The sequence below is a fragment of the Rhinatrema bivittatum genome, chromosome 5, assembly GCF_901001135.1.
Source record: "Rhinatrema bivittatum chromosome 5, aRhiBiv1.1, whole genome shotgun sequence".
Lineage (NCBI taxonomy): Eukaryota > Metazoa > Chordata > Amphibia > Gymnophiona > Rhinatrematidae > Rhinatrema > Rhinatrema bivittatum.
Window position 1 is genome coordinate 133,970,159 of NC_042619.1, and position 26,031 is coordinate 133,996,189.

Below are 26,031 nucleotides of genomic sequence, written 5' to 3' on the forward strand. Positions count from 1 at the left end.
TTTTCAGTGCTTTCTTGAACTCTTAAATCACTCTGGAGCCTTAATTCAGTGGGTAATGAATTCCATAATCCTGGACCAGCCAATGAAACAGCCCTTTCCCTGACAGAAGTGAGTCTGGCAGTGGCGATAGAAGGAATTGTAAGGAGTCCTTTACCAGCTGAGCATAGATTTCGTTGCGGGGTATGAATGCGTATGACTGCATTCATCCAGTCCACTTGCTCTGCATAGATTGCTTTATTTATTAAGCATAAAGTCTTAAATTTAATTCTGAATTTGACTGGTAGCCAATGTAGTGCAGCAAGGACAGGGGTAATATGATCTCTTTTATTCGTACCGGAAATGAGCCTGGCAGCGGAATTCTGCAAACCTGCAATGGTCTAATTCAGAGCTTTCCAAACTTTTCATGTTGGTGACACACTTTTTAGACAAACATAATTTCGTGACACAGTAATTCAGTCTACTAGCAAACCAGAGGTTAAAGGTTAAACGAACGAAATGTATTTTGACAATTTAAGTATGTTTCCTTAAATATATACATAATAAAATGTTTCACGACACAACCTATCTTGTGAAAACCTTTCATTTATATTAAATATATATAATATTCCAAGATTAATGTTATTGTTATAATTTATGAGTAACAATAATAAAACAAAGTTATTGTGTTATTCAATTTATCTCTTTAATGAGATATATGAACTTGATGGGATGAACACAGCTTTTGAATATTTGGTGTTAATAAAAAAAAAGTCCAAAGGGTATTCTGCGTAATTTTAAAAAGCTGGCCAGTTTCACACTATAAAATTATTTGATAGCCTCATTCAACTAATTCTATATGGCTATGAGAGTGAAGTCTGGAATTATAGGAAGGGACAGAATGTCAATATAAATCCTGCACCTCCAGTTCTCTAACTCTGTGCATCCACTGAAATTCCCCCAAACAATGGAGCTTGATGTTTCCCTTACAGCTCATCATACTAAAAGATATTTTCAAATTCTGGTGTCACCTCACAGTAACAGCAGCACAAACACCTTCCACTGCCAGGCACATTGTGAACTAACACAACCCCGCAAAAAAGACCCACAAAATCTATACTGTAATCCCATCGTAACATAACAGTAATAACACCAAGGACTCAAACAATAACCCTACCTGTGAAAAAGCAAGGGTAAATATTACACTGAGTCCTAGAATACCAATACACCACCTACTGAGGAAACAAAACACACCAGATTGCTACAGATCCCTATGCTAGCAGAGTCTCTCATCATGGTCACACACACAGAGCAGAGACAGACCCTCACCAAATACAGAATACAAAATAAAGGAGCACAAATTAGACAAAAACTGAAATGGAAACCCCAAGAAGCCAGACTCTGTATTAACAATGGAAAAACAGAACCACCATTTCTCATAAAACAAATAAAATCAAGAAACATAAAGCATCAGTTTTAATAGTAAAACCATACTAATAAAATAATATTTTACAACTACTGATAAACAGAATTTCTATTAATTAAAATCATATACATTTTTTACAAACACCAATAAAATATTTCAAAACAGCACATATATCAAATAACACCCAATAATTAAAACTATCAAGGATTTTAAAAAGCCCCTGCTGTCCATACGTGGGAGCTCTTGATTTCCAGTCACCCTGATATTGTCAAGAATTAGGAGGTTATCCTCTCTCTCTCACACATACTCACATGTCCATTCTCTCTCACACATACACTGTCACATACATACACATTCATGCTCTTATACCCACCATAACCTCTCACTCTCACAGACACTGACACACTCTCAGGCTCTAAGACACTCTCTCCTCCTCCACACACACCCCCCACACAAACTCTTACTCCCCTGGATTTTCTCATACACACTCATGCTCTCACTCTCTCTGGCTCCCTCACATACACACAAACACACACACCCGGGCAAGCTCCCATTCATTTTCACACCACTCCCTCACCATCCCCCAGGCATGCACACATTCATTCTCACACACAGACCCCCAAGGCAGGCACCAATTCATTCTCACATACACATACACCACACACAGGCAGGCACCTATTCTCACACATACAAACCCCAGGAAGACACCCATTCATTCTCATACACAGACACACCCTCAGGCAGGCACCCATGCATTCAAACACATACACCCCAGGCAGACTCCCATTCATACACATGCACACACTAAAGGCAGACCCCCTCTCTTTCTTTTGCCAGCAACCTCAGAGCCTCTCTCATTCCTCTGCTGCCACTGTCACTGATGCCGCACGGTTATTGGGGAGGCGCTGATTGCTGCTACTGGCACTGAAGCCCATTCTGCTGCTTCCTCTGTGCAGGCCCCATGGGTTTCCACTTCCTCCATGTTGATCTCGTACATTGTGAGATCCGCATAGAGAAAGTGCTACTCTTGCACATTACCAAATATTACTTGTGCCAATCAGTAAAAAATAATTTTTTTTTCTACCTTTGCTGTCTGATCTTAGTTTTCTAATCGGTTGGTCACAGGCTTTTTTGTTCCACCTTCCCTTTCTTATTTTTTTGCCAATTCCTTTCATATTGTCTTTTTTTCTATTTCTTTTCTCTCCATCTATCTTCTTCCCTCAAACACACAGTCATGTTCTCATTCTCACATGCTTTCTCTCTCTCACACACACACAGGCTCTCACTCTCACATGCTCGCTCTCATACAATCTTTCATACACAGTCTCTCTCTTGCAATTGCTGTCTCTCTCACACACCTAGGCTCTCACTCCCATATGCTGTCTTGCTCAAGCACAGGCTCTCACTGTCACATGCTGTCTCTCTCACACACACAGGCTCTCACATGCTGTCTCTGCAAACATTCAGGTCCTCACTCCCACACACAGTCTCTCAACTCACTCTCACACACAGACACACAATCTCTCAACTCATCTCATACACACACTCTATGGGCCCTCAGCCTCTCTCTTACCTCTGGGCCTCCTCTTCACGGGTCGCTGCAGGATGGTCTCTGCAGCGGCCCTGATCTTCTCGGGCCGATCTGAGGTGGCGGCCCTGCTACCGGGCCTCCTCCTCTTCTCAGCCCGCTGCAACAACGCTGCTCCTCTTCTGCACGTGGCTGATGCTCCTCCTCCTTCCTGCCCATGCGGCTCCGGCAACATTTTTCTTCCAGGGCCATGCGGGCAGGAAGGAGGAGGAGCACCTGCACGTTTAGACGTGATCTTTTTCTTCAGGTCGTGGTGATGTGAGCTCCACCACGGCCCTGCCGATCTTCCTGCTGTATGTCTCCGGCACAGCACAGCGATACTTCACTACTCAGCCGCCAGTGGGATGAGGTCCACTGGCGGCCGCATTGGCTCCCCCTGACCTCTCCTCAGTATACCACTTGCTCCACCCCGTCACGTGCACCGGGCTTGCGTGACACACTGGCACGCTGCAGGCGACAAACTAAAGTGTTGCAACACACACTTGGAAAGCTCTGGTCTAATTGATGACTTTGGAAGACAAGCAATAAAGAATTGCAGTAATCTATGTTGGTGAATAGTAACGCTTGGAGAGCAGTTCTGAATTCATTGTGGTCAGTAAAGGTTTTAAGCGCCTAAGAATAATAATTTGTGATAACCTTCCTGTATCTTAGTTGAAATGTGGGTTTTTTTTTTAAAGTAAATTCGGGATCAAGCACACGCCTAAATCTCTAATTTTGTTCCCTAAAGAAATAGACACATTTTCCATGTTAAAACTTTGGTTTGATCAGACGCCGTGAGTTTACGTTCTAACAACATGGTTTTTGTTTTTTCACAGTTAAGGCTCAATTTCATCTGCTTTAATATCTGTCTAATAATATTTAGGTACATATTAGCAATTTTAAAAGTTTTTTCAATGGAGTTATTTATTGGTATAATGATCTGGATATCGTCTGCATAGATGTAATAGTTAAGTTGCAGACCCGACAATAACTGACACAGAGGCAGATAATACAAAATTATTCAGAGTGGTTAAATCACAAGCAGATTGTGAAAAATTGCAGGAGGACCCTGCGAGACTGGAAGATTGGGCATCCAAATGACAGTTGAAATTTAATGTGGACAAGTGCAAGGTGATGCATATAGGGAAAAATAATCCATGCTGTAGTTACAAGATAAAAAGATCTAGCGCCATAGTGGATAATACATTGAAATCGTCGGCTCAGTGTGCTGCAGCAGTCAAAAAAGCAAACAATTTTAGGAATTATTAGGAAGGGAATGGTGAATAAAACAGAAAATGTCAAAATGCCTCTGCATCGCTCCATGGTGAGACTGCACCTTGAGTACTGTGTACAATTCTGGTCGCCGCATCTCAAAAAAAAGATATAGTTGCGAAGGAAAAGGTACAGATAAGGGCGATCAAAATAATAAAGGACATGGAACAGCTCCCCCATGAGGAAAGGCGAAAGAAGTTAGGGCTGTTCAGTTTGGAGTACAGCTGAGGGGGGATATGATAGAGGACTCTAAAATCATGAGAGATCTAGAACAGGTAAATGTGAATCAGTTATTTACTCTTTTGGATAACAGGACTAGGGGGCACTCTAGGAAGTTAGCAAGTAGCACATTTAAAACTAATTGGAGAAAATTATTTCCCTCAACACACAATTAATCTCTGGAATTTGTTGCCAGAGTATGTGGTTAGTGCAGTTAGTGTAGCTGGGTTTAAAAAAAGGTTTGGATAAGTTCTTGGAGAAGTACTCCATTAACTGCTATTAATCAAGTTGACTTCAAGAATAGTCACTGCTATTACTGGCATTAGTAGCATGGGTTCTGCTTAGTGTTTGGGTACTTGCCAGGTACTTGTAAACCTGGATTGCACACTGTTGGAAACAGGATGCTGGGTCTGATGGACCCATTAGTCTGACCCAGCATAGAAATTTCTTATGTTCTTGCCATCTTTAATGTCGAAAGGACAAGCTGGCTTTGTTATGGAAAGACCTAGAATAAATGTCCAAAGAACTACAGTTTTATTAGACTTATGGAGAAATATCCCAAATATAGATCCCTACTATTTATTTATTTTTATTTAGATTTCGCTGAGGAACAGATGGTCCTCCCGACACCGGTTGCGTCAGGATGCCTAAAAGTACATCCAGATGCTCTATCAGGGGTGCCAAGAGAGACGGCACAGGCTCTGCTACCGGCATGGGGACAGATGCCAGTTTGATACCCCACAGGGCTTGAAGCATTGCCATCTGAACCCTACAGTCCAGCATCTCCTTAAAGCTCGGTAAAGTTAGGGCGGAAGGAGGAGGAGGAAGAGTTATCACCAGAACCTCCTTGGAGCACTGCACCATTTTCAGTGGGGAATGCCTGGGACTCCCGGGTCCGATGCCTCTTCCCCATGGGGTCATTTTGGTGGAGGCATGGTGGCCGCTGATGTCGCACTGGTCCTGGGGCTGTGTGTCAAAGGCAACTGGTGACTATTTGTGGTGGTGCTTGGCCAGGTCTTTCCCCGGTGCCGAGGAGGCTGAAGATCCCGACGTCTTGGAGTAATGACACCAGAGAAGGCCTATCTCAGGCTCCTCTCTCTCAAGACGGGCCCGCTAGGATGGCATATCTAATAGCTCCCCTTGGCCTCTAGGTGTTGATGCCTCCAATGCTGGAGTAGATGGATCAGACTTCTTGGGCCTAAAAAGCTTTTCCATTTTATCCAGCCAGGCACAATTGCCTTTGGAGGGGGGGGTGGGGGGGAAGAGAGGTCATTTGATTGCACAGATGGCACCCATGGATGTCGTGTGATGCCTCCAGGTAGAGGATACAGACCTCATGTGGATCAGTGATAGACATGGTCCACAGGCACTGGGGGCACCATTGAAAACCAGATGCAATGAAAAACAGCCGGCGAGAGGTCGATGGCCGGCGGCCACTTAGAAGCGACACGCTGGGATTCGACTGCAACAAAGGGAAAAACAGATACCTACCATACCTCTGTACAGCACCGACCGGAAAAGGAGGGACCCAGCACAGAAAAAAGTAAAAAACGACCATGAACACTTGAAGGAAAATCACTAAAGAGCAGAGCTCCAGAACTGTGATGCAACTACTTCACAGAAAAAAAAGCAGCTGAAGGGGGACCCCGTGTGGACGCAGTTAGTGGCATGCCCAGTGTGCCAGTCAAAGTTCTAGAAATTTTGACAATCAATCTGTGAGGACTACCATCCTGCTTGTCCTAGGAGAAAAGCCCCTAAGTGTGTCTTGGTCTATGTAGAACTTTGGATATATTTGGCTTTTATGGATTTATAAGTGATGCTATTCGAGTATTGTATTCTAATCCTATGGCAAGTATTTTGGTGAATGGGAATCTCTTAGTTCCATTTATATCTTTTAGAGGTAGCAGACAGGGGGTATCCTCTTTCCCCAGTACTTTTCATTCTCACTACAGAGCCTTTGGGAGCAATTTTGGAGAGATATATGCAACAAATAAAATGTATAAGGGAAAAAAAAATCCCTACAATTTTCTCATTTGTGGATATTTTATTTATTCCTGAAGTTTTTGAGGGTTTAAACTAAACCTCAATAAATCCAAAGCATTAGATATCTGAAGCACAATGGAGGGACAGTGGCCTAATTCTCCTCTTCAATAGGCTCAGCAATATATCAAATACTTGTGAGTTCTCATTCACAGATATGTCAAGCAATGGTATATAAAAAACAACAATCCAATTTTAACAATTTTTGAAACCAAGCTGAATTGTTGATTGCCCTTTCCTCTTTCTATTATGGGGCACAACGCATTATTAAAAGTGATACTTCTAATCATGCTCTTATATGTCCTTCTAATGCTTCCGATGGTGCTGTGGAGAGCTGAGCTAAAACTGATTCACAAATTATTCTCAGAATTTATATGGAAGATGAAAAAAGCTAGGCTCTCCTTAAAAAAGGAATCAGTCCCAACAGAAGAGAGAGGATGGGGTTTTCCCATCATTAAGTTACATAATATAAGAAGTTTAATGAGATCCTTGGGGGACTGGTTACATATGAGCAACTACTACTCAAACAATTGAGAACAGTTATTAACTTCCCTTTAAGATCTTCGTTTTACACTGCATGCTAGTAAATCAAGTTTGGCAGATCATGTTGCTGCTAATCCTTTAGTAGATGCTATGAGTTATACCTGTAAATTTATTCGCTAACATTTGTCTTTGCTGTGGGAAGTGTCTCCATGTCTATCTATAAAAAGAAATCCCAATTTCTTAGTGGGAAATAATAAATTTACATCATTGAACCAGCAAGGTTTTGACAATTCACTACTTTATTAATAGTCAAACCAAAAAGATTTATAACATTTGAGCAAAGTCAGTCACTTATGGGCTTTTCAAGCTAAGAATTATTTTGCAATTGCACAATTACCAAATTATCTCTCTTCTACTATGCATGACAAACCTCAAAATATCACATCATCTGCTTTTCAGATATTATAATGATTGTACAAAACCGTAAATATAAATTATCTCTGTTACAAATTCTTACAATTGGAATATTACTATTCTATCTTTAAATCTCTAGCAGAGTCTTGGAGATTCAACTTCAGCTTTTCAATTGAGGAAAATGATATAGAGGATAGCTTATCATTCATGCATAAATCTATTGTGTCTGTCCCCATGAGAGAACAATTATCGCTTATTTTTCATAAAATTTGTATCTATCCCTTAAAAGTGTTTCAAATGGGTATATGTACCAATTCATCTTGTTTAAAATGCTCACAGAATAGCTTATGAGAAAGTAATCTTATTGAACAATTTTGGGTGGGAATTCTTATGTTTTTACGAAATGTATTGAAATCTTCTCTGCCTCGGACTCCAACTCTATGCATTCTAGATAGAAGATTTATGCTGCACTAAGCAAGAACTTTCTTTTATAATTAAAGGCTTATGCACAGCAAAGAAATGTATACTAGCAAAATGGTTATCCATTGAAGCCCCAAGTGTAGAGTATTGGAATGCAGAAACAGAGTTGCTTCAGCTGGCCTACAGAACGTGGAGATTGAAATCTAAAACTTCTCCAGTTATTTTCCAAAAAACATGGGGTGCATTCATAAACAGCCTGTCAAAAGACGTTCAGTTTAAATTTAATTTTCCAGAGTGACTGATTATTGCTGATGGAGTAAGGATTGGAATGTCCACCATAATTATGATTCTGCATAACACATTCATATGCTACTCATTATTGTTCCTTTATCATCAATATTGCTACATTTATTAGTATTTATAGTATTCTCATTATGTTAGTATCACTAATATAGATATGTCTAAAAAGGTTGACCATGAGCACAAGCTGTTGGGGGGAGGGGGAATGGGAGGAAGGGTGGGGAATTGTGGGCTTTATTAAAGCGATGATCTAAATTGTGTTCTAGATGTCTTTTGGGTTACAATTTAATGTAGTATTAATTTCTTGGTTCACAAAGACAACTGTGAATAAAATATGCTAGATAGTTCTTCATTCTATTGTTACTTATTCTGTAAAACTTAATAAAAATGATATGGAAAAAAAAGATCAGAGAAAGCAGAGTCAAGTATTGCTCTTATAATTTTGTGCCTAGTGTCTGGCTCTACTGAATCCCTGCATAAAGAAGCAATACTCTACTTGCCATCATAGAATCACCATTACTCTAAATAGGTAAATACTGAAATCAAGTTGAAATTCTGTTCTAACAGTTTACTATGGAAAAAAAAGCTTTCATGTCAGCAATACAAGTACTGTGATCACTTCTTTAAACTTTACAGATGAGGGACCACATGATGCACTATTGGCAGTTGGGTGCATGCAAGCCGAGCTCCCGCTTCTCCGCACATTTTCCTTTTTCCTATGGCTTTTGTTTTCACTGAAAGATGTTCAAAGTGTTGGCTAAAGAGAAAGAGTGCTTTCTTACCAATTTTATGGTTCAATAAGGCTACAAAGGCTAAGAAAACAAAAGGCAAACCTTAGGAAAAAAAAAGCCTAGCCCAGAGGACAAAATGGTGGCTGCAGATATGGAGGTCACGAGTGTGCACCTCTCTGATGTGGTCACTGCTATGAAGAAAGTCCTGCAGCAGCTGTCCTCTCAGATCTATGACAGCATCGACTCTCAACTGGCAACTGTGGTGGAAAGAGTCATGGTGCTGATAGCCAATGTGAATGAAGCTAATACTTGGATAGATCAAGTTGAGGAGTAGTTGGATGAGATGGGAACGTCTCTCACTATGACGGTATAAAAAATGGAAAAGATAAAACTGGTGGTGAATCTCCTGGGAGAGAACAATGCCTATTTGGAGAACAGGAATGGTAGGAATAATTTAAGAATAGTGAGTCTGCCAGACAGAGCCGAAGGCATGGATCCAGTACAGTTTTTTTCCACCTGGTTACCCAAGGTTACTGCAATTAGAGCCGGTCTCAGATTGACTGCTAATTGACAGTACATAGAGCATTTTGACTGGGTCCTGGCAGATAGTAAATGTCTATATGTCGTCATTATTCAAGTGCATTATTTTGAGGATAAAAAAGATTATGGCTGCGGACAGTAAAGCAGAGGCTCTTTGTTAACAGGATGCAAAGATTTTCATCTTTCAGGACTTCTCAATCGTCTTGCAATGCAAGTGGCAGGAATACATCAAAGTGAAATCCAAATTGCAGAAGAGGGGGCTCAATTACACTCTCCCATTCCCTGCCAAACAGTTTTTGCAGAGGATAAGGCACATATTTTCAAGTCAGTAATGGTGGTGGAAGAGTTTGTTAAGCAGGCCAGCATGGCAGACTTTGAGGCGAATGATTGAAGAACAGCCCTGACTTAATTATAGGAAGCTGAATCCTGCTGAACTACCTGTGGAGGGATGCTTGTAGGGCCTGGCTTCTAGTTATCAATGAACTTTCTATTTTATTTTTTTTGGGCATATTTTAGTTATTGATTTAAGTGCTAAGACACTGGACTTATTTTCCTTGCTTACAATGTTTCTTGAGAATGCTACAGCAGCCATGTACTCTTTTATTATCAAGGCTACTTTAAAGAGTTATGATCCTCCTGGGTGTCTGTTAATGAAGCCTTTTCATGTACTTTCTGGGCCTATTTTCTAACTCTGGGTCACATAGCAGATTTCTCTCTGTTCTGTTTTCTTTTGTATTGTACAAGGGGAGCACCTGTGAGCAGCCATATGATTTGCAGAGGATTCCTGCATGACGGTGGCTACACCAAAACAACCTGCAAACCAACATTGCATGTTCCGCAGACCCTACCGCTGATGATACGCATGCAGATATCCAGTATCTAGGCGCAATTGCTCCTGGAAGCAAAACACAGAAAGTTGAAGATGCAAGGAGCACCAGGTTTGACCACTGCACCCAGTGATAAGGCTATTTTTGTTCTTTTATTTTGTTCCTTTAAGTAACTTGCTTGTGATATCGGGGTTGTTTACTTGCACTTGCCCATCACAATCTAGGTGGGTGGTGTGGGAACTGAGGGAGAATGGGGGTTCAGGTTTTAAAGTTCCATCTTTGCCGGGGGGGGGGGGGGGGGGGGAATGATGGGTTGTAGGTAGGTTGGAGTTTTTGTTGGTTGCCCTTATCTTTGTTTAATGGGATATGGATGTGGGGTGTTTGGGGGGAGGGTAATGGGGGGGGGGGGGGTTTGGGTTGAATTGAGGGTTGGGGTGAGTTGGGAAACGGGTATTTAATGCTAGCAGCCTCCACTGTAATTCCATGTCGCCGGCATCCCTCCACCGTACCCCCCTTTTACCTTATTGAACATATTTATGCATACATCTGTTAAAGATATACCAGAACCGTTATTGGTATAATAAGGCCAACACATTATTAAAAACCTAACAATTGGTACCCGAGCCAGTATGTGTCTCCGCTGCTGCCTGCCGTAGTGACCAAGCAGAGCAGCCTTGCTCCCTGGGTCCCCCGCCTTGACACCAAGGCGTGGCAGCCACAAGACTGCGTGGCAGCCAATCAGCACCTTGGGCTGATTGGCTGCCACGCAGTCTTGTGATGCCACCGGCACCACTTGCAAGATGCCCCACCGGCCCAAGTAACTGCCAAGAACACAAGGTAGGGTGGACCCTTGCCTCGTGTTCCCTCACTAACCAACCAGCTGCGGCCCGTGTCATTTTTTTGTAAATCCATACCTCTATAGCATCCTGGAGAGCATTATTAAAGGTATCGTAACCAGGGTCAGACAGGTGTACTCTATCCAGTCGGAACAGCCCTTGGCAAAGATCATCTGCCTACTGGTGCCTTATCTGTTGACCACCCAACTTCTGTATCCAGACACAGATCTGCCAGTTAACTTTCTTCCGACCCCTACTCCATAGTCTGGAGTCGTTCCACTTAGGCCACAGGATAATGTCAGACCAGAAGAAGGCAGCATTCGGGTACAAGCCGGATAGCTTGGTGAAGTTTTTTTTGCTTTTTTTTATCAGCTGCTTGCAAGTCAGTGAACACAGGTCATTGCCCACCAGATGTAATATTATGACATCCGGAGCAGTCCTCGAAGCTCTCAGGCGCCATAGAAGGAGCAATAACTGGTCCCACTGCATGCCAGGCTTTCCCATCCATGTGACAACCCACCCGTGAGGTGCCAATCCTAAATGTGGTCCACAGGGTCATTTCTGTGCTCTCCTAGCCGCCCAATGTATATAAGTGACCAATGATCCAAGCTACATGTTGGGCCTGAGGCAGATTTGCAAAATAGAAGAATTAAGACTTTTGGTTAGAGGTGTTCACTCTGTCCAATCAGATGTACATATTTACTACATCAGATCGCCATCATCTAATTCTCCTTATCATAGTTGCTTGTAGTCCTGCGCCGATTCTGAATGAGCGTGTAGTGAATATTTTTGTGTCCAGATCCATTTTTTCAATTGCTGTTTTAACTACTGCGGCAAATTGATATCTGGTTAGAGGGGTGCACCCCCCCCATTTGGCCGCACTGCCAGTTACTTCCTTGTATTGTGTATCAGGCAAGTGTCACATGCCTCAACATGCTTTAATGACAAAGTGGCCCCTTTCCCGGACTGGTCTGTTTTGGACTTTTGTATCATGATGGTTAACGTAACGGGAGTCCACAACAAATTCCTTAGAAGTATTCCACTGTTGCCTGTGTCATTCTTGTTGGCGGCGACCAACTCGCTCTCTCAAAATGCTCCAAAGAATGCGATTGAAAATGAAAGCTGAAATAAGTGTTTCGAACTTGGATGAGCAGATTGATGCTAATAGTGTCCAAAGGGTCCTCGGTAGGTTGTGTGTGATGGGGTGTTGTCTGTCGATGGTTGGCCCCACCTTCTTCGACCATCTTTATCTTCAAAATGAAGGACTTGGTGGGGTCTCCCCAACCGCGCACCTTTAGAAAGAATGACAGATCTGCCAAGTGTTTGATCACGGAACTTCTGGATGCTCCCTTCTCTTTAGCCATGGAGACAAATTTGATGATTAGGTCATCAGCGACCGGGCCTTGACTCAATCCATTTTTTCTCAGGAATTCCGTCACATGATCATAGCTTCGACAGTATGACATCCTTGTAGATGGTGCGATGGATCACTGAACTAAATCGAAGGTGGTTGCAGACCAATCTTCCATAGGTGTGATGGCATGTGTGTCCCCACCGTCAACTATTGGTACCTGCTTACGAAACAAATCCCATTTAGCACGAGATAGGGCAGCAGCAACACCATTACATAACCCTGGAACATGCCTAGCTCACGTTGTACTGCTGCGCAAGGCCACTAATACTATTTCCCTCAGGAGATCGACAACCTTCGAGCACTTGGCAGACTGAGTTCACTACCTGAACTACCGCTTGGTTGTTGCACCAAAATATTATGTGCTTGTTTTTGAGTCTGTCACTCCATAATACTAGTCCCACCCATATATGGAATAGCTCCAGAAAGGTTATGTTCTTCGTGAGTCTGATGTCGACCCATTCCGCTGGCCACGGCTCTGCACACCATGCGCTTTGGCAGAATGCCCCAAAACCCCACTTGCTGATGCATCCATGTGAATATCCAGGTCTTTGCAAGAAAGCAGTGGTCCCTGTATGACGAATATGCCATTGAAGTTGCTGAGAAATATGCTCCACAGATTAAAATCTGTGCCTATGGCCTTTGACACTCTTAAAAAGTGATGAGTACGCTGTATCCCGACTGTGGCTGTTGCCAGTCTTCTCAAAGGCTCTCCCCATGGGAATTACATAACGTGCAAAGTTCAATGTTCCCAAGATGGACTGTGCAACTCGTAGTGTTATCTTCTTCGCTGTTGCCACCTGCTGTATAATCATGCACAGTTTTTCAACTTTTTCCCTCAGGAGCTTAGCGACCATCTTGTTTGAATCCAGCTCAATGCTGAGGAAGGAAATGATCATTGGCAGACCTTCTGTTTTGCTGTGGGCCAAAGGCACACCGAAAACCTTGGCGATGTACTGGAAATTGCATAGTAAGTGATCGCAGGTGTCTGAATTTCTTGGACCCACGAACAAAAAGTTGTCTAAATAGTGAATGATGTTACTTGAAGCTGTCCTCTGTGCTGTCACCCAATGCAGGAATGAGCTAAATAGCTCAAAATAAACACATGAGACTGAACATCCCATAGGATGCATTTATCGAAGTAATATTGATTCCTGAACATAAACCACAATAATGGGAGGCTTCTTGGATGTACCGGAAGTAGATTCTGAATGAGCCAGAATTTGCCCTTCTCTTTCTTGGGGATCACCGCCAATGGTGAAAGGAACATGTTCTGGAATGGTTGCCGAGGAAAAGGACTTGCCATCCTTCCGAGTGCCAATTCGATATCGTGCTTTTTTTGCACAATGTTGGGGTGTTGCGTCGCTGATGTTGTGTTGCTAGTCTTTGTTCCTTTTATCCGGCCTTGGAATGGCATGATGAATCCTTCTCGAAATCCTTGCCAAATAATCTGTGCGATTTTGCAGCATGGGTAGCGTTCCAACCATGGTATCATTGCTTCTAACTTGATGGGTGATGGCGCTTTTTCAAACTGCGGAGTTTCAACGTGTTTAACATTACTCCCCATCACGGGTTTTTTAGGGCACTTTGTTACTGGGAGCTGCGCAGGCTGAACAAGCATGTTTGAATTTACAATCTTGGAATGTGCATGTTACCTTGTTATAGCGCCAGCATGTGTTGTCTTGTGCCTGCGCCGCCTTGACCGAGTGCCTATTGGGAAATGATCTTCTGGTGGTTCTTGAGTGCACTCCTGCATCACCCGCTTTTCGTGTTATCTGTTTCACCCACAGGCTGACCTCCTGAGTTCCCCATGACATGAAGAAATTCTCTTCCATCTTGTCACAGAACTTCTTGTCGTAGTTGAGCCAGGCCCAACCTTCATGCTCTTGGTACGCTTCGAGAATATTCTCCGCATATCTTAACATGGGACCATATTGAGAAGGGTCCCGATGTCCCACCACGCTTGTCATGTATAGAAATGCTCTTATCCAGTTAACGATATTTTTTGGAATCCTCCTCTCCTTTTCCATATGTGCTAGTCCATCCTTCGATTTCTTTTTATCATCTGTCCTTCGCAGTCCTTGCAGGATACTAAATATGTCTATGTATGTCCGTTTTCGTATTTTTCTGCGCAATTGCTTGGGAATGCTTTCCCATAGCTCTGATAAGGTGGTTAGCACGGGGGGACTCTGGACTCCTTGTCAACTGCCTTAACCACAGACTGTGGCACTTGTGGAATCCGAAGACGAAGCGGAAGAACTGTCCGAGCTGGATCTTTTTCTATGCTTGCGCTTCGCCTTGCACTTTTTTCCAGCTGCCACATTGTTTTCCACGCCTGTGCACCCGACTTCCGCCCTCTCCCCCCATCCTCAAGACTCACCCACGTTGCTGTCTCCCATCTGTGCTGATTGATCTGCTCAGCTCGTGGTTGCCCTTTCATCTGGGTTTTGCGTTTGCTGGCGCGTTCCCTTGTCAGTTTGCGCTACTGCTCCATCTTGCCCACTCGCTGCTGTTGTTGGGGCATTCATGTGGACTTCGGACAAGCCTCTTTTATTGTCGCCTTCTACAGCTCTTGGTCCACTTGGATTAAGCTGTGAAAAGACTCAATGAGCCGACCCTCCCTCCTGCGGAGGGAAGTTTCCCTGTGTGGGTGCAGTACATGGCCACCAAGGTGGATAAAGGTTTTGGCTGCTCATCCCGCCATATGCTGCATAATCCCACGGGTGCCCCACTTGGTTCCATCCTGGGAATGGGCCGGGTGCATTGGGACCCCATGGAGATCTCTGATGCCAGTTTGCACTGTCAAAGTTCTGAAATGCCGAGTGAGGGGCAGGGTATGGCTGGCCGCCGTGCCTGGGCTGTCCTTGCATCCATCCTAAGAAAGTGGGGGGTGGCTTGATGTTCACTGGATACAAGCACCCCTCTGTGCTTGTATGCCTTTGGTAATTGATCCTGCTGGCTTGAGGCTGTGGACCTCCAGGGGGCTCTGGTGTGATATGCAAGAAGCCGTCACCCCCTCAGAGGTGTGCTGCTGTGGCTCTAACTCCGTGGCCCTTTCAGCCCTTGTCTCCATAAGGTGGCTGACAGCTGACATCGTGTCGCTCGTTTGTGGTTCAACTGAGGTGCCCGCTCTCTGTTCCGTCAGCTCGCTACTCGATCCTCGTCCGCCACGACTTCTTCTCCGACTGCTCGCCATTCTTATATGCTATCCTCGCCGAGAGGTCTCCTGCACCTTCTCGGAGTGGTTTCAGTGTTGGCGCTTTTGGCAATGTACTTCTCCTTCGAAGCTCTTGAACGCAATCTGCATCCTTGCTCTTCGACAGCTGCCAAGGTGCTGGCGGGAGTATTGTGGGCTGAACCAGAAGCCATTTTTGCGTCTGGTATTGTTCTCATGACAACAGTAGCCGCACAAGTTCCTGTCTTGAACTCGCCCCCCCCCTTTTTTTTTTTTTTTTAATTTGAGTGCTGTTCTCCTGGTTCAATCCCGATATGTTGACTACTGGGCACTCTGCTTTCCTCATTTTTTTTTTTTTTAATTAACTAACTGCTCTCTGGACACGGAGCCTAACTACCTAGCTATCAGCCCTGGCCCCAACTCGTTTAGGAACTCCCCCCCCCCCCTTTTTTTTTTTTTTTTTTTAACTAACAGCTCTTGGTGCCCAGAGCACCTACACTTTACTGTACCAACCACCAGCACGCACTTTTTTTTTTACACTCCACTTTTTAAAAATTTTTTTTTTTTTTAATATTCTCATTATGCTGCTATGCGTGAAACCTGCCGGGGGGGGGGGGGAATGAAGGGTTGTGGGTGGGTTGGTGTTTTTGTTGGTTGCCCTTCTCTTTGTTTAATGGGATATGGATGTGGGATATTTGGGGGAGGGTAATGGGGGGGGGAGGGGGTGGTGTTGAATTCAGGGTTGGGGTGAGTTGGGAAATGGGTATTTTACAATTTCTAGGTGTGGATTGAAGGTCCCGAGTCCTATCCCACCTCCTTTACCTTGCGCAGGAGTGGGTTAGTTGTGGGAAACATGCAGTGTACAGAGAGCAGTGTTAAATGTTTCAATTTACAAATAATTGTTAAAGAAGGAGTTAAGGACTCATGGGCTGTGGATTTTATTGGTATGTGAGCTGTTCTTTGTTTTGTTTTAGGATCAATATATTTTCCTAAGGCAGCCCACTCATCTTGTTCAGAGGAGAGGAATTCATGCATAGACCCCGACAGAGATAGGTCCTCTGGGCACACCCAACTGTATGATAGGACCAAGGAGCAGTTGGACATTGTTACTCAATAAAACCTGCAGGATGCCCTGAGGGTTCAAAATCCAACAGGCAGGGATTATACCTGTTACTCAGGGAGATTTAAATTGTACAGTAGAATAGACTATTTCCTATGCTTGGCATCATTGTTGGGTAAGGTTTCCACATGTGATATGTTGTCAAGTTCCCTCTCTAATCATCACTCTATCTCCATGCTCTTCTCTCATCAGGGCTTCCTTGGCTAGAGAAGCATGGTGGTTGAATATCTCCCTGATGGGCCAACCCAAATTTCAGGATTCAATGAATAAAATAGTGTCGGATTTCCTGTATTTTTACATTTTATTTATTTATTTAACAGCTTCTAATATACCGGTGTTCGTGCGGGCACATCGCGCCGGTTTACAATAAACTTGAAAAGGATGAAAGTTACAAAAAACAGGGGGTGGGTAATGGAACAGGAGTGAAAAAGGGGGGGGGAGAGAGGGGAGAAGGTAAAGGAGGAAGGATAGCAGCTGAGAAAGTAGAGGAACGTAACAGTATTTACACTATATATAGAGGCTTATTTACAAGGTTATAAGAGGTTATAAAGATAGCTTAATTAGCATTTAACATAGGTTGTACATTTAACTTATCATTTAAAAGGGGGCTGTACATTCTAACTTGAGTTACATTGGAGAGAAGAGCCTGGGGAGCGGAGGGGTAGGTAGGGTGGGGGGGGGGAGTAAGGGTGGGGAGGGTGGGTCAGGGGAGGGTTGCAGGGGTGTGGCTAGGGGGGGTTTCAGGGGGGGGGTGGATTACGGGGGGCTGGTGTCGGGGTAGGCCTGTCTGAAGAGCCAGGTCTTGATGCCTTTTTTGAAATTGGGTAGTGAGGGTTCAAGACGGAGGTGTGTGGGGAGGGAGTTCCAGAGGGCAGGGCCTGCGATGGTGAAGGCTCTTTTCTCTGGTGGTGGAAAGACGGGCAGTTTTGAGGGGGGGTGTGTGGAGGGTGCCAGTAGAGGTGGATCTTGTGTGGCGGGTTGAGAGGTGGAAGTGGGGCATTTCCTTAAGCCAGGGGGAGTTGTTTTTGTAGAGAGAGTTGTGAAGAATCATTAGGGTTTTATATTGGGAGCGGAAGTGGATGGGCAGCCAGTGTAGGTCTACTAGGATGGGTGTAATATGCTCTCTCTTACGTGTATTAGTAAGGATTCGTGCCATGGCATTCTGAAGGGTTTGTAGTGGTTTGATGGTGGAGTATGGGAGGCCTAGTAGCAGGGCGTTGCAGTAGTCCACTTTGGTGAAAATAGTGGACTGTAGGACTAGTCTGAAGTCTTTTAGCTGAATATTCCCCGGTTTTGGCATGGGAGATCTTCAAGGTGGTAGCGAGAGAACATATCATTGCCTATACCAACTACATCCATAAACTGAAAATACAAATCAGAGTCAGAAGTAAAAATTCAAGAGTTGGATGGGAGCACAAACATTACTGTAGTAATAAGATATATAAGAATTAGAGATTAGCACAGGAAGAACTCAAGTTCCTGCAGGTTGATGAGACTGATAGGGCATTTTGCCTTTCTAAGCAACGGTTGTGTGTGCATGGAAATAAGATGGGTAAGCTGCTCACTCAATTTATCTAGAGGAAGTCAGAAAGAGCCTTTATAAGCAAGATAAAGCATACATCTGGAAAAATGTATTTGCCTCAGGAGATTTCGGAAGCCTTTAGGCACTATTACCAGACCTTGTACACTCCAGAGCAGACACCAAACATTGCCACGATTTATGCCTTTTTTAGGTGCTGTTCAGCTGCCATTCTTGACTGCTGAGCAGAGGAAAGGGCTTGCAGGACCCATCAGGAGGCAGGAGATGCACAGAACTGTCATGGCTCATGCTTCTAGCAAGAGTCCAGGCCCAAACGGTTACCCGAAAAAATGGTAAAAATGTTTTCTCCCATTATCTCCCATGCTCAGCAATCTTTTCAATAATGTGTGGGTAGACAACTATGGGCAACCTTTTAGATGCTAACATTATTCGTCTACCCAAAAAGGACACAGACTTACTAAACTAAACCTACACTGGTTACCAGTCAACCACAGAGTCCTACACAAATCACTAACAGTAATACACAAAGCCATCCATAATCACCTTCATCTCGACCTTGAAATCCCCTTCAAACTCCATACCTCCAACAGACCAATGAGAGAAATCTACAAAGGAACGCTACAAGCCCCTCCAACCAAAGCCACACGCCTCATCTCAACCAGGGACCGGGCTTTTTCGACAGCAGGCCCAGCCATCTGGAACAACCTCCCTGCAGAACTTAGGCTGGAACCTTGCCTACTTACATTTAAGAAAAAACTCAAAACCTGGCTGTTCCGCCAAGCCTTCCCGGATCCCTCGGACACTCATTAGATGATTAATCCGCTCACGAGCAATGGAACCTCGCTCCTCCTCTAATTACTTCATTTGCAGTAGCACTCCCCCTAATAATTGGACTAACACTAGACCGGATACCATTATGACTCTTGTATTTAATTTATTTTAATACCCTCTTTGGGCCTTTTTTTCTTCCAGCTGCCTAAGCTTCCAAGTTTACGGTCCTTGTTAAATGTAACTTTTGTTTCTTTGTCTCTTTGATTATAAAAAAGTTGTTCCTTCTGTTTCAGTTATCTACCCCTGTTCGATGTAAACCGATCTGATATGGTATTTAACCATGAAGGTCGGTATAGAAAAATGCTAAATAAATAAATAAATAAATAAATAAACTGCAGCTTGTACAGACTCATTTCACTTATTAATGTGGACATCAAAATACTGGAAATAATTCTGCAGCTAAGAATGGAGTCGCTTATTCCAGTTCTGGAACATTCTGATCAATCAGGTTTCTTCAAGGGCAGAGTACCAACTGCTAATACTAGGTGGGTATTTGACATTATGGGCAGAGGTTGAAGACACAGAGTCTCTGAGTATATTCTTTCCTTAGATGCAGAAAAGGCTTTCGATCGTGTTCTGTGGCCTTTTATGTTTCATGTCCTGCAAAGATTTCAATTCCTCCTAAATTTATAAACTGGACTCAAGCCTTGCTTGTATCAAACCTCAGATCATAGTGGTCAACAGCTATGCTTCAACGAAGTTTCCAGTGTTGAGGGGCACTCAGCAGGGTTTGTCCCCTGTCTCCCCTGTTATTTAATTTGGTGATCGAGCCCATGGCCCAAATGGTTTGGCAGACTTTCTCTGTCACACTGTAACATTGAGGACAAGCATCACAAGATTGCACTATATGCAGACGTCCTATTATTCATTACAAATCCTGGTTGTATAGTCCCAGCCATTTTGTCCATATTGGAAAAGTTTGGGAAGGCATCTGGTTACAAGTTGAACTTGGGCAATTCTAAGTCTTTTCCTGTGGGCCCCAGATTGACTGTCTTTTCTAGTCTTACCTCCTTTCGTTTTCAAGCTTCCAGCTTCATATATGTACGGATTCATATTACTAGGGAGCTCAAAGAGATGTATTCAGTGAACTATAGCCCGATCATTACTAAAATCCAAGCCGATTTGAAATCCTGGGGTGAGATACCAGTAGCTGGTCGGGGAGAATAAATATCATTAAAATGATTATCTTACCCAGGCTAACATATCTGTTCCAGCATGTTCCGAGTCTCATTCCTAGCAGAATCTTTAGGGAATTAAATGGGCTCCTAGGAAGTTTCATATGAGCTGGCAAGCCTGTGACGGTAAAGATCAGTACTCTATGGTTGCCCACCTCTAAGGGAGGGATGGGTTTGCCCAATTTGCAACTGTATTATTTGGTAGCTAGACTTGCGCCTGTACAGGAATGGTTGCAGTGGGACAAGGGGATGGCTATTGAACAGACCTTTTTGGCAGGTGTAGAACTTTCCCAGATGTTAAGCCTTCCCCCTCTCATCCTAGCATCTGAAGAGCTAGCAGGGAATACCCCAAGATAGCTCATATGTTGGGAATTTGGTGGCAGCTCCAAAAGAAGCTGGGCCTCAAGACAATGAAGATATCGCTATCGTTGCCAATTTGTCATAATCCGACAATTCTTTATATGATTGAATAATGTAATTAGGAGCTTGGGACAAATCTGGGCGTCAGACCAGATGGTTCTATCTGATTTTCTTGTGAGCAAGTATAAAATTTTGCTCTCCATATTTAAGAAGCTGAAAAAAATCATTAGAAAAATAGCAGAGGCGGGGGTGGGTACCCAGGAAAATGAATGAGGTGGAATACACACTTTATAGACCGGGGGCAAACACAAGGTAATCTCAATGCTATATAATGGATTAGGGACAATAAGTAAATCTGCAGCTCTAACACTAAACTTTCAAAAGGGAAACTTTGATAAAATGAAGAAAATAGTTAGAAAAAATTGAAAGGTGCAGCTGCAAAGGTTAAAAGTGTTCAACAGGCTTGGGCATTGTTTAAAAATACAATCCTAGAGGCGCAGTCCATATGTATTCCACGCATTAAGAAAGGTGGAAGGAAGGCAAAATGATTATCATCATGGTTAAAAGGTGAGGTGAAAGAGGCTATTTTAGCCAAAAAAAAACCATCCTTCAAAAATTGGAAGAAGGATCCATCTGAAGAAAATAGGATAAAACAAGCATTGTCAAGTTAAGTGTAAAACATTGATTAGACAGGCAAAGAGAGAATTTGAAATGAAGTTGGCCATAGAGGCAAAAACTCATAATAAAAACTTTTTAAAATATATCCAAAGCAAGAAACCTGTGAGGGAGTCGGTTGGACCATTAGATGACTGAGGGGTTAAAGGGGCTCTTAGGGAAGATAAGGCCATTGCAGAAAGACTAAATGAATTATTTGCTTCCGTGTTTACTGAGGATGTTGGGGAGATACCAGTTCCGGAGATGGTTTTCAGGGGTGATGAGTCAGACGAACTGAACCAAATCACTGTGAACCTGGAAGATGTAGTAGGCCAGATTGACAAACTAAAGAGTAGCAAATCACCTGGACTGGATGGTATGCATCCTAGGGTACTGAAGGAACTCAAAAATGAAATTTCTGATCTATTAGTTAAAATTTGTAACCTATCATTAAAATCATCCATTGTACCTGAAGACTGGAGGGTGGCCAATGTAACCCCAATATTTAAAAAAGGCTCCAGGGGCAATCCGGGTAACTATAGACCAGTGAGCCTAACTTCAGTGACGGGAAAAATAGTGGAAACTATTCTCAAGATCAAAATCGTAGAGCATATAGAAAGACATGATTTAATGGAACACAGTCAACATGGATTTACCCAAGGGAAGTCTTGCCTAACAAATCTGCTTCATTTTTTTGAAGGGGTTAATAAACATGGGGATAAAGGTGAACCGGTAGATGTAGTTTATTTGGATTTTCAGAAGGCGTTTGACAAAGTCCCTCATGAGAGGCTTCTACGAAAACTAAAAAGTCATGGGATAGGAGGCGATGTCCTTTCGTGGATTACAAACTGGTTAAAAGACAGGAAACAGAGAGTAGGATTAAATGGTCAATTTTCTCAGTGGAAAAAGGTAAACAGTGGAGTGCCTCAGGGATCTGTACTTGGACCGGTGCTTTTCAATATATATATATATATATATATATAAATGATCTGGAAAGGAATACGACGAGTGAGGTTATCAAATTTGCGGATGATACAAAATTATTCAGAGTAGTTAAATCATAAGCAGACTATGACACATTACAGGAGGACCTTGCAAGACTGGAAGATTGGGCATCCAAATGGCAGATGAAATTTAATGTGGACAAGTGCAAGGTGTTGCATATAGGGAAAAATAACCCTTGCTGTAGTTACACGATGTTAGGTTCCATATTAGGAGCTACCACCCAGGAAAAAGATCTAGGCATCATAGTGGTTAATACTTTAAAATAGTCGACTCAGTGTGCTGCAGCAGTCAAAAAAGCAAACAGAATGTTAGGAATTATTAGGAAATGAATGGTTAATAAAACGGAAAATTTCATAATGCCTCTATATCGCTCCATGGTGAGACCGCACCTTGAATACTGTGTACAATTCTGGTCGCCGCATCTCAAAAAAGATATAGTTGCGATGGAGAAGGTACAGAGAAGGGTAACCAAAATGATAAAGGGGATGGAACAGCTCCCCTATGAGGAAAGGCTGAAGAGGTTAGGACTGTTCAGCTTGGAGAAGAGACGGCTGAGGGGGGATATGATAGAGGTCTTTAAGATCATGAGAGGTCTTGAACGAGTAGATGTGACTCGGTTATTTATACTTTCGAATAATAGAAGGACTAGGGGGCATTCTATGAAGTTAGCAAGTAGCACATTTAAGACTAATCAGAGAAAATTCTTTTTCACTCAATGCACAATAAAGCTCTGGAATTTGTTGCCAGAGGAGGTGGTTAGTGCAGTTAGTGTAGCTGGTTTCAAAATAGGTTTGGATAAGTTCTTGGAGGAGAAGTCCATTAATGGCTATTAATCAAGTTTACTTAGGGAATAGCCACTGCTATTAATTGCATCAGTAGCATGGGATCTTCTTAGTGTTTGGGTAATTGCCAGGTTCTTGTGGCCTGGTTTGGTCTCTGTTGGAAACAGGATGCTGGGCTTGATGGACCCTTGGTCTGACCCAGCATGGCAATTTCTTATGTTCTTATGATGGTGTCTGATGCTACAGTTAGATTTGTAATTGGTAAATGGAATAAGGAGTTACTATTATAACTAGATGAATATGATTGGGAGAAGCTATGGGTGAGAGCTCATCATAGTTCTACCTGCAGACGCAGGGCAGATCTAATGTTTAGGTTATTGTACAGAATGTATCAGTATCTTGTGCTATTTCATAGATTTAATTCCTCTCACTTTGCTTTCTGTTGGAGGAGTTGTGGGATTCAGGGATCATTTCTGCACATGTGGTGGGCTTGTCCATGGGTGTAAGAATTTTGGTCTTGTATCACTGATGTGATTTCTCAGGTAGTGGAGGTGGACTTCTCTGCCTCCTTCAGATGGGTCTTGCTGGGATGCTAGGACTCCCAACTCATACCTAGTAAACTGAAAACTTTGATTGGCCAGCTACTTTTAGCAGCTATATTTACTGTTTACCTATCATGGAAAGGTATACCCACGTTGATCAAATGGAAATCACAGGTGTTTGAGGTTGCCTGCATAGAGAAGTTGTCGCATTCTTTGAACAGCTCTTCAGCTGTACAACTCAGTTTGGGGTAAATTCTGTAATTTTTGTTCTGTTCATTCTTAATTTAATAATGTACTTTTTGGTTGAAAGACACTCTCTTTCTTATTGAAGTGTGGTGAAGTTGTTGAACCATGAATATACCTTGTTGTATAATTATGAGGATGGTACAGTTTCATTATCTTGGTAGTATGTATATACCCGGCAGAGTTATATCATTTACATACTTTTCTTCATTGTATCAACTTTGTGAATGAATACAGCTTATTTGGTATTGTTTGACTGGTTACCAATTTAAATAAGTTTTTTAAAACCCTCAAACTTTACAGATATAGTATTTTGATTTTAAAAGTTTATACCTTAACACTAAAATGATCGGTAAAGCATTTATTTAAAGCTAAAACAAATAGAGCACGAAGCACTTACATTACATCTAAATGGGGTGCATCACCGTATTGTTTTGAATGTATTGCTCAATTTGGTTTACACAAATTATTATTAACTGAGCATCATTACATGCTATCAAGATTTCTGAGTTAAACACCACCAAAATCAAACATTTAACACCTTTTTCTGCCATGAATGCAGAACTGGAGAGATTCTCTTTTGAAGAAGGAGCTTGATGTCTAATGTAATGTGAATTCAAAAAATGTTAGAGAAAATTATTATGAGTAAATAAGACTGCATTTCAAAAATAGGTAAGGCAATTTAAAAAAGTTACTTATCTGTGTAAATGGCTACTTACCCAGATTAAGGACTATTTAAAAATTGTCCAGCCTGTATATGGTGGAAGTACATACATTGCTCCACAACATGCATATTTCTACCTACATTCTCGTGGAGGAATTCCTAGGGCAGGGTTAGGCTAGGGGAGATGACAATGCAAGTAGCTTTGCAGTTTCAAAACCACATGGGATTTTGCCAAAAAAAACAGTATCCAAAGAAATAGCAGGTACAAATCTCTGCAGAGTCTTTTTCCTTGGGAAATTTTCAAATTGAAAGTACATATGTACTTTCCCTTTGAGAACTGGTGCAAAATCCATGCATAAGGTACCCATTGCCTTTGCACCACCCTGCAAAGTACTGAAAATTGGCCCCCCAAAATGACAATTTCCAATTTGGTACTTACTCTTTCTACTTCATGGCATTTCTTTAAGGCATCTCCATATTTCCCTAACTTCTGATAAGCCGAGGCACACTCTGTTTGGAACCACATGCATTGCATCTCATTGAGATTTTCCATTGCAGAAGTCCCTTCCTGAAAAATACAAATTGAGAACTATGGAGTAAGAAAGCAGTCTAGTTATTACTATCTGAACTTACAGCAACATGGAAAGAACCACGGATAAACTCAACTGCTGAAATCACTGGTTTACCAGTAGTTTAAATTCTTGAAGAACAATTTTCTCAACAGATCCAAGCCTGAAATCACATGAACATTCATGGACAGACTGGAAAGATCTACAAAAAACCTCTTCATGAGCATAAGCATGCATAAGTATTAATTCAATACAAATACCACCCCTTACACCTTCATCCCTTTGTGAGGATGCTTTATCACCCAGACCTCTAGGAGGTTGCTGGTCCATGACTTTGGAAGCTTGTGGAAAGAAAGAGGATTCCTCAGTTCTGCAGGCACCTCCATTCGTCATGGCTCTCACATCTCTGCACTTCTGGGCACTGTCTTGCTTCCTGATTCTGCTGCTATTGTTAAATGTGCTGCTCATATGAACACACAAGATCCAGTGTCAAGGTGAAATATTTATGCTGATGCAAAACAAGCTGCCCTCAAGGTGAGCCCCCCTCATGATGGCAGTCATTGCCTCTTTTACGGCATGAGACGTTACTAACCTGCCTCAAATGATGAAAAGTGGTACCAGATGAATAACTAAATAATACTCAGATGATGTTTGGTGCCACTATGATGGCAGCCCAATTACCCCCAAATCCTTATCTTATCTTGCTCCCACATATCATACCAAGTGGGAAAAAAATGGGATGCTTTCATCTTTCTGTAAGGTGTGGAAAAAAACAGGATTTGGGCTGACTGTAGTGAAATTTGGGGAGAAATGTATACGGTAATTTGTATAACACAAAATGTTGCTTCTGGAACTAATATTCTTCAGCAGGCTGCGCTGCCACCATGTGGCCCTTTTGTGTAATTGCAA

At 42.6% G+C, this 26,031-nt stretch overlaps 1 protein-coding gene across 1 annotated transcript in view; it reads right to left on the bottom strand.

The window, feature by feature from the left end:
- Positions 1 to 26,031, bottom strand: part of NAA16 (N(alpha)-acetyltransferase 16, NatA auxiliary subunit) — a 468,335-nt gene that overhangs the window by 130,518 nt on the left and 311,786 nt on the right. The window contains 1 exon segment of the mRNA XM_029602955.1: positions 24,993 to 25,121. Within this exon segment, the coding sequence (XP_029458815.1) occupies positions 24,993 to 25,121 (129 nt within the window).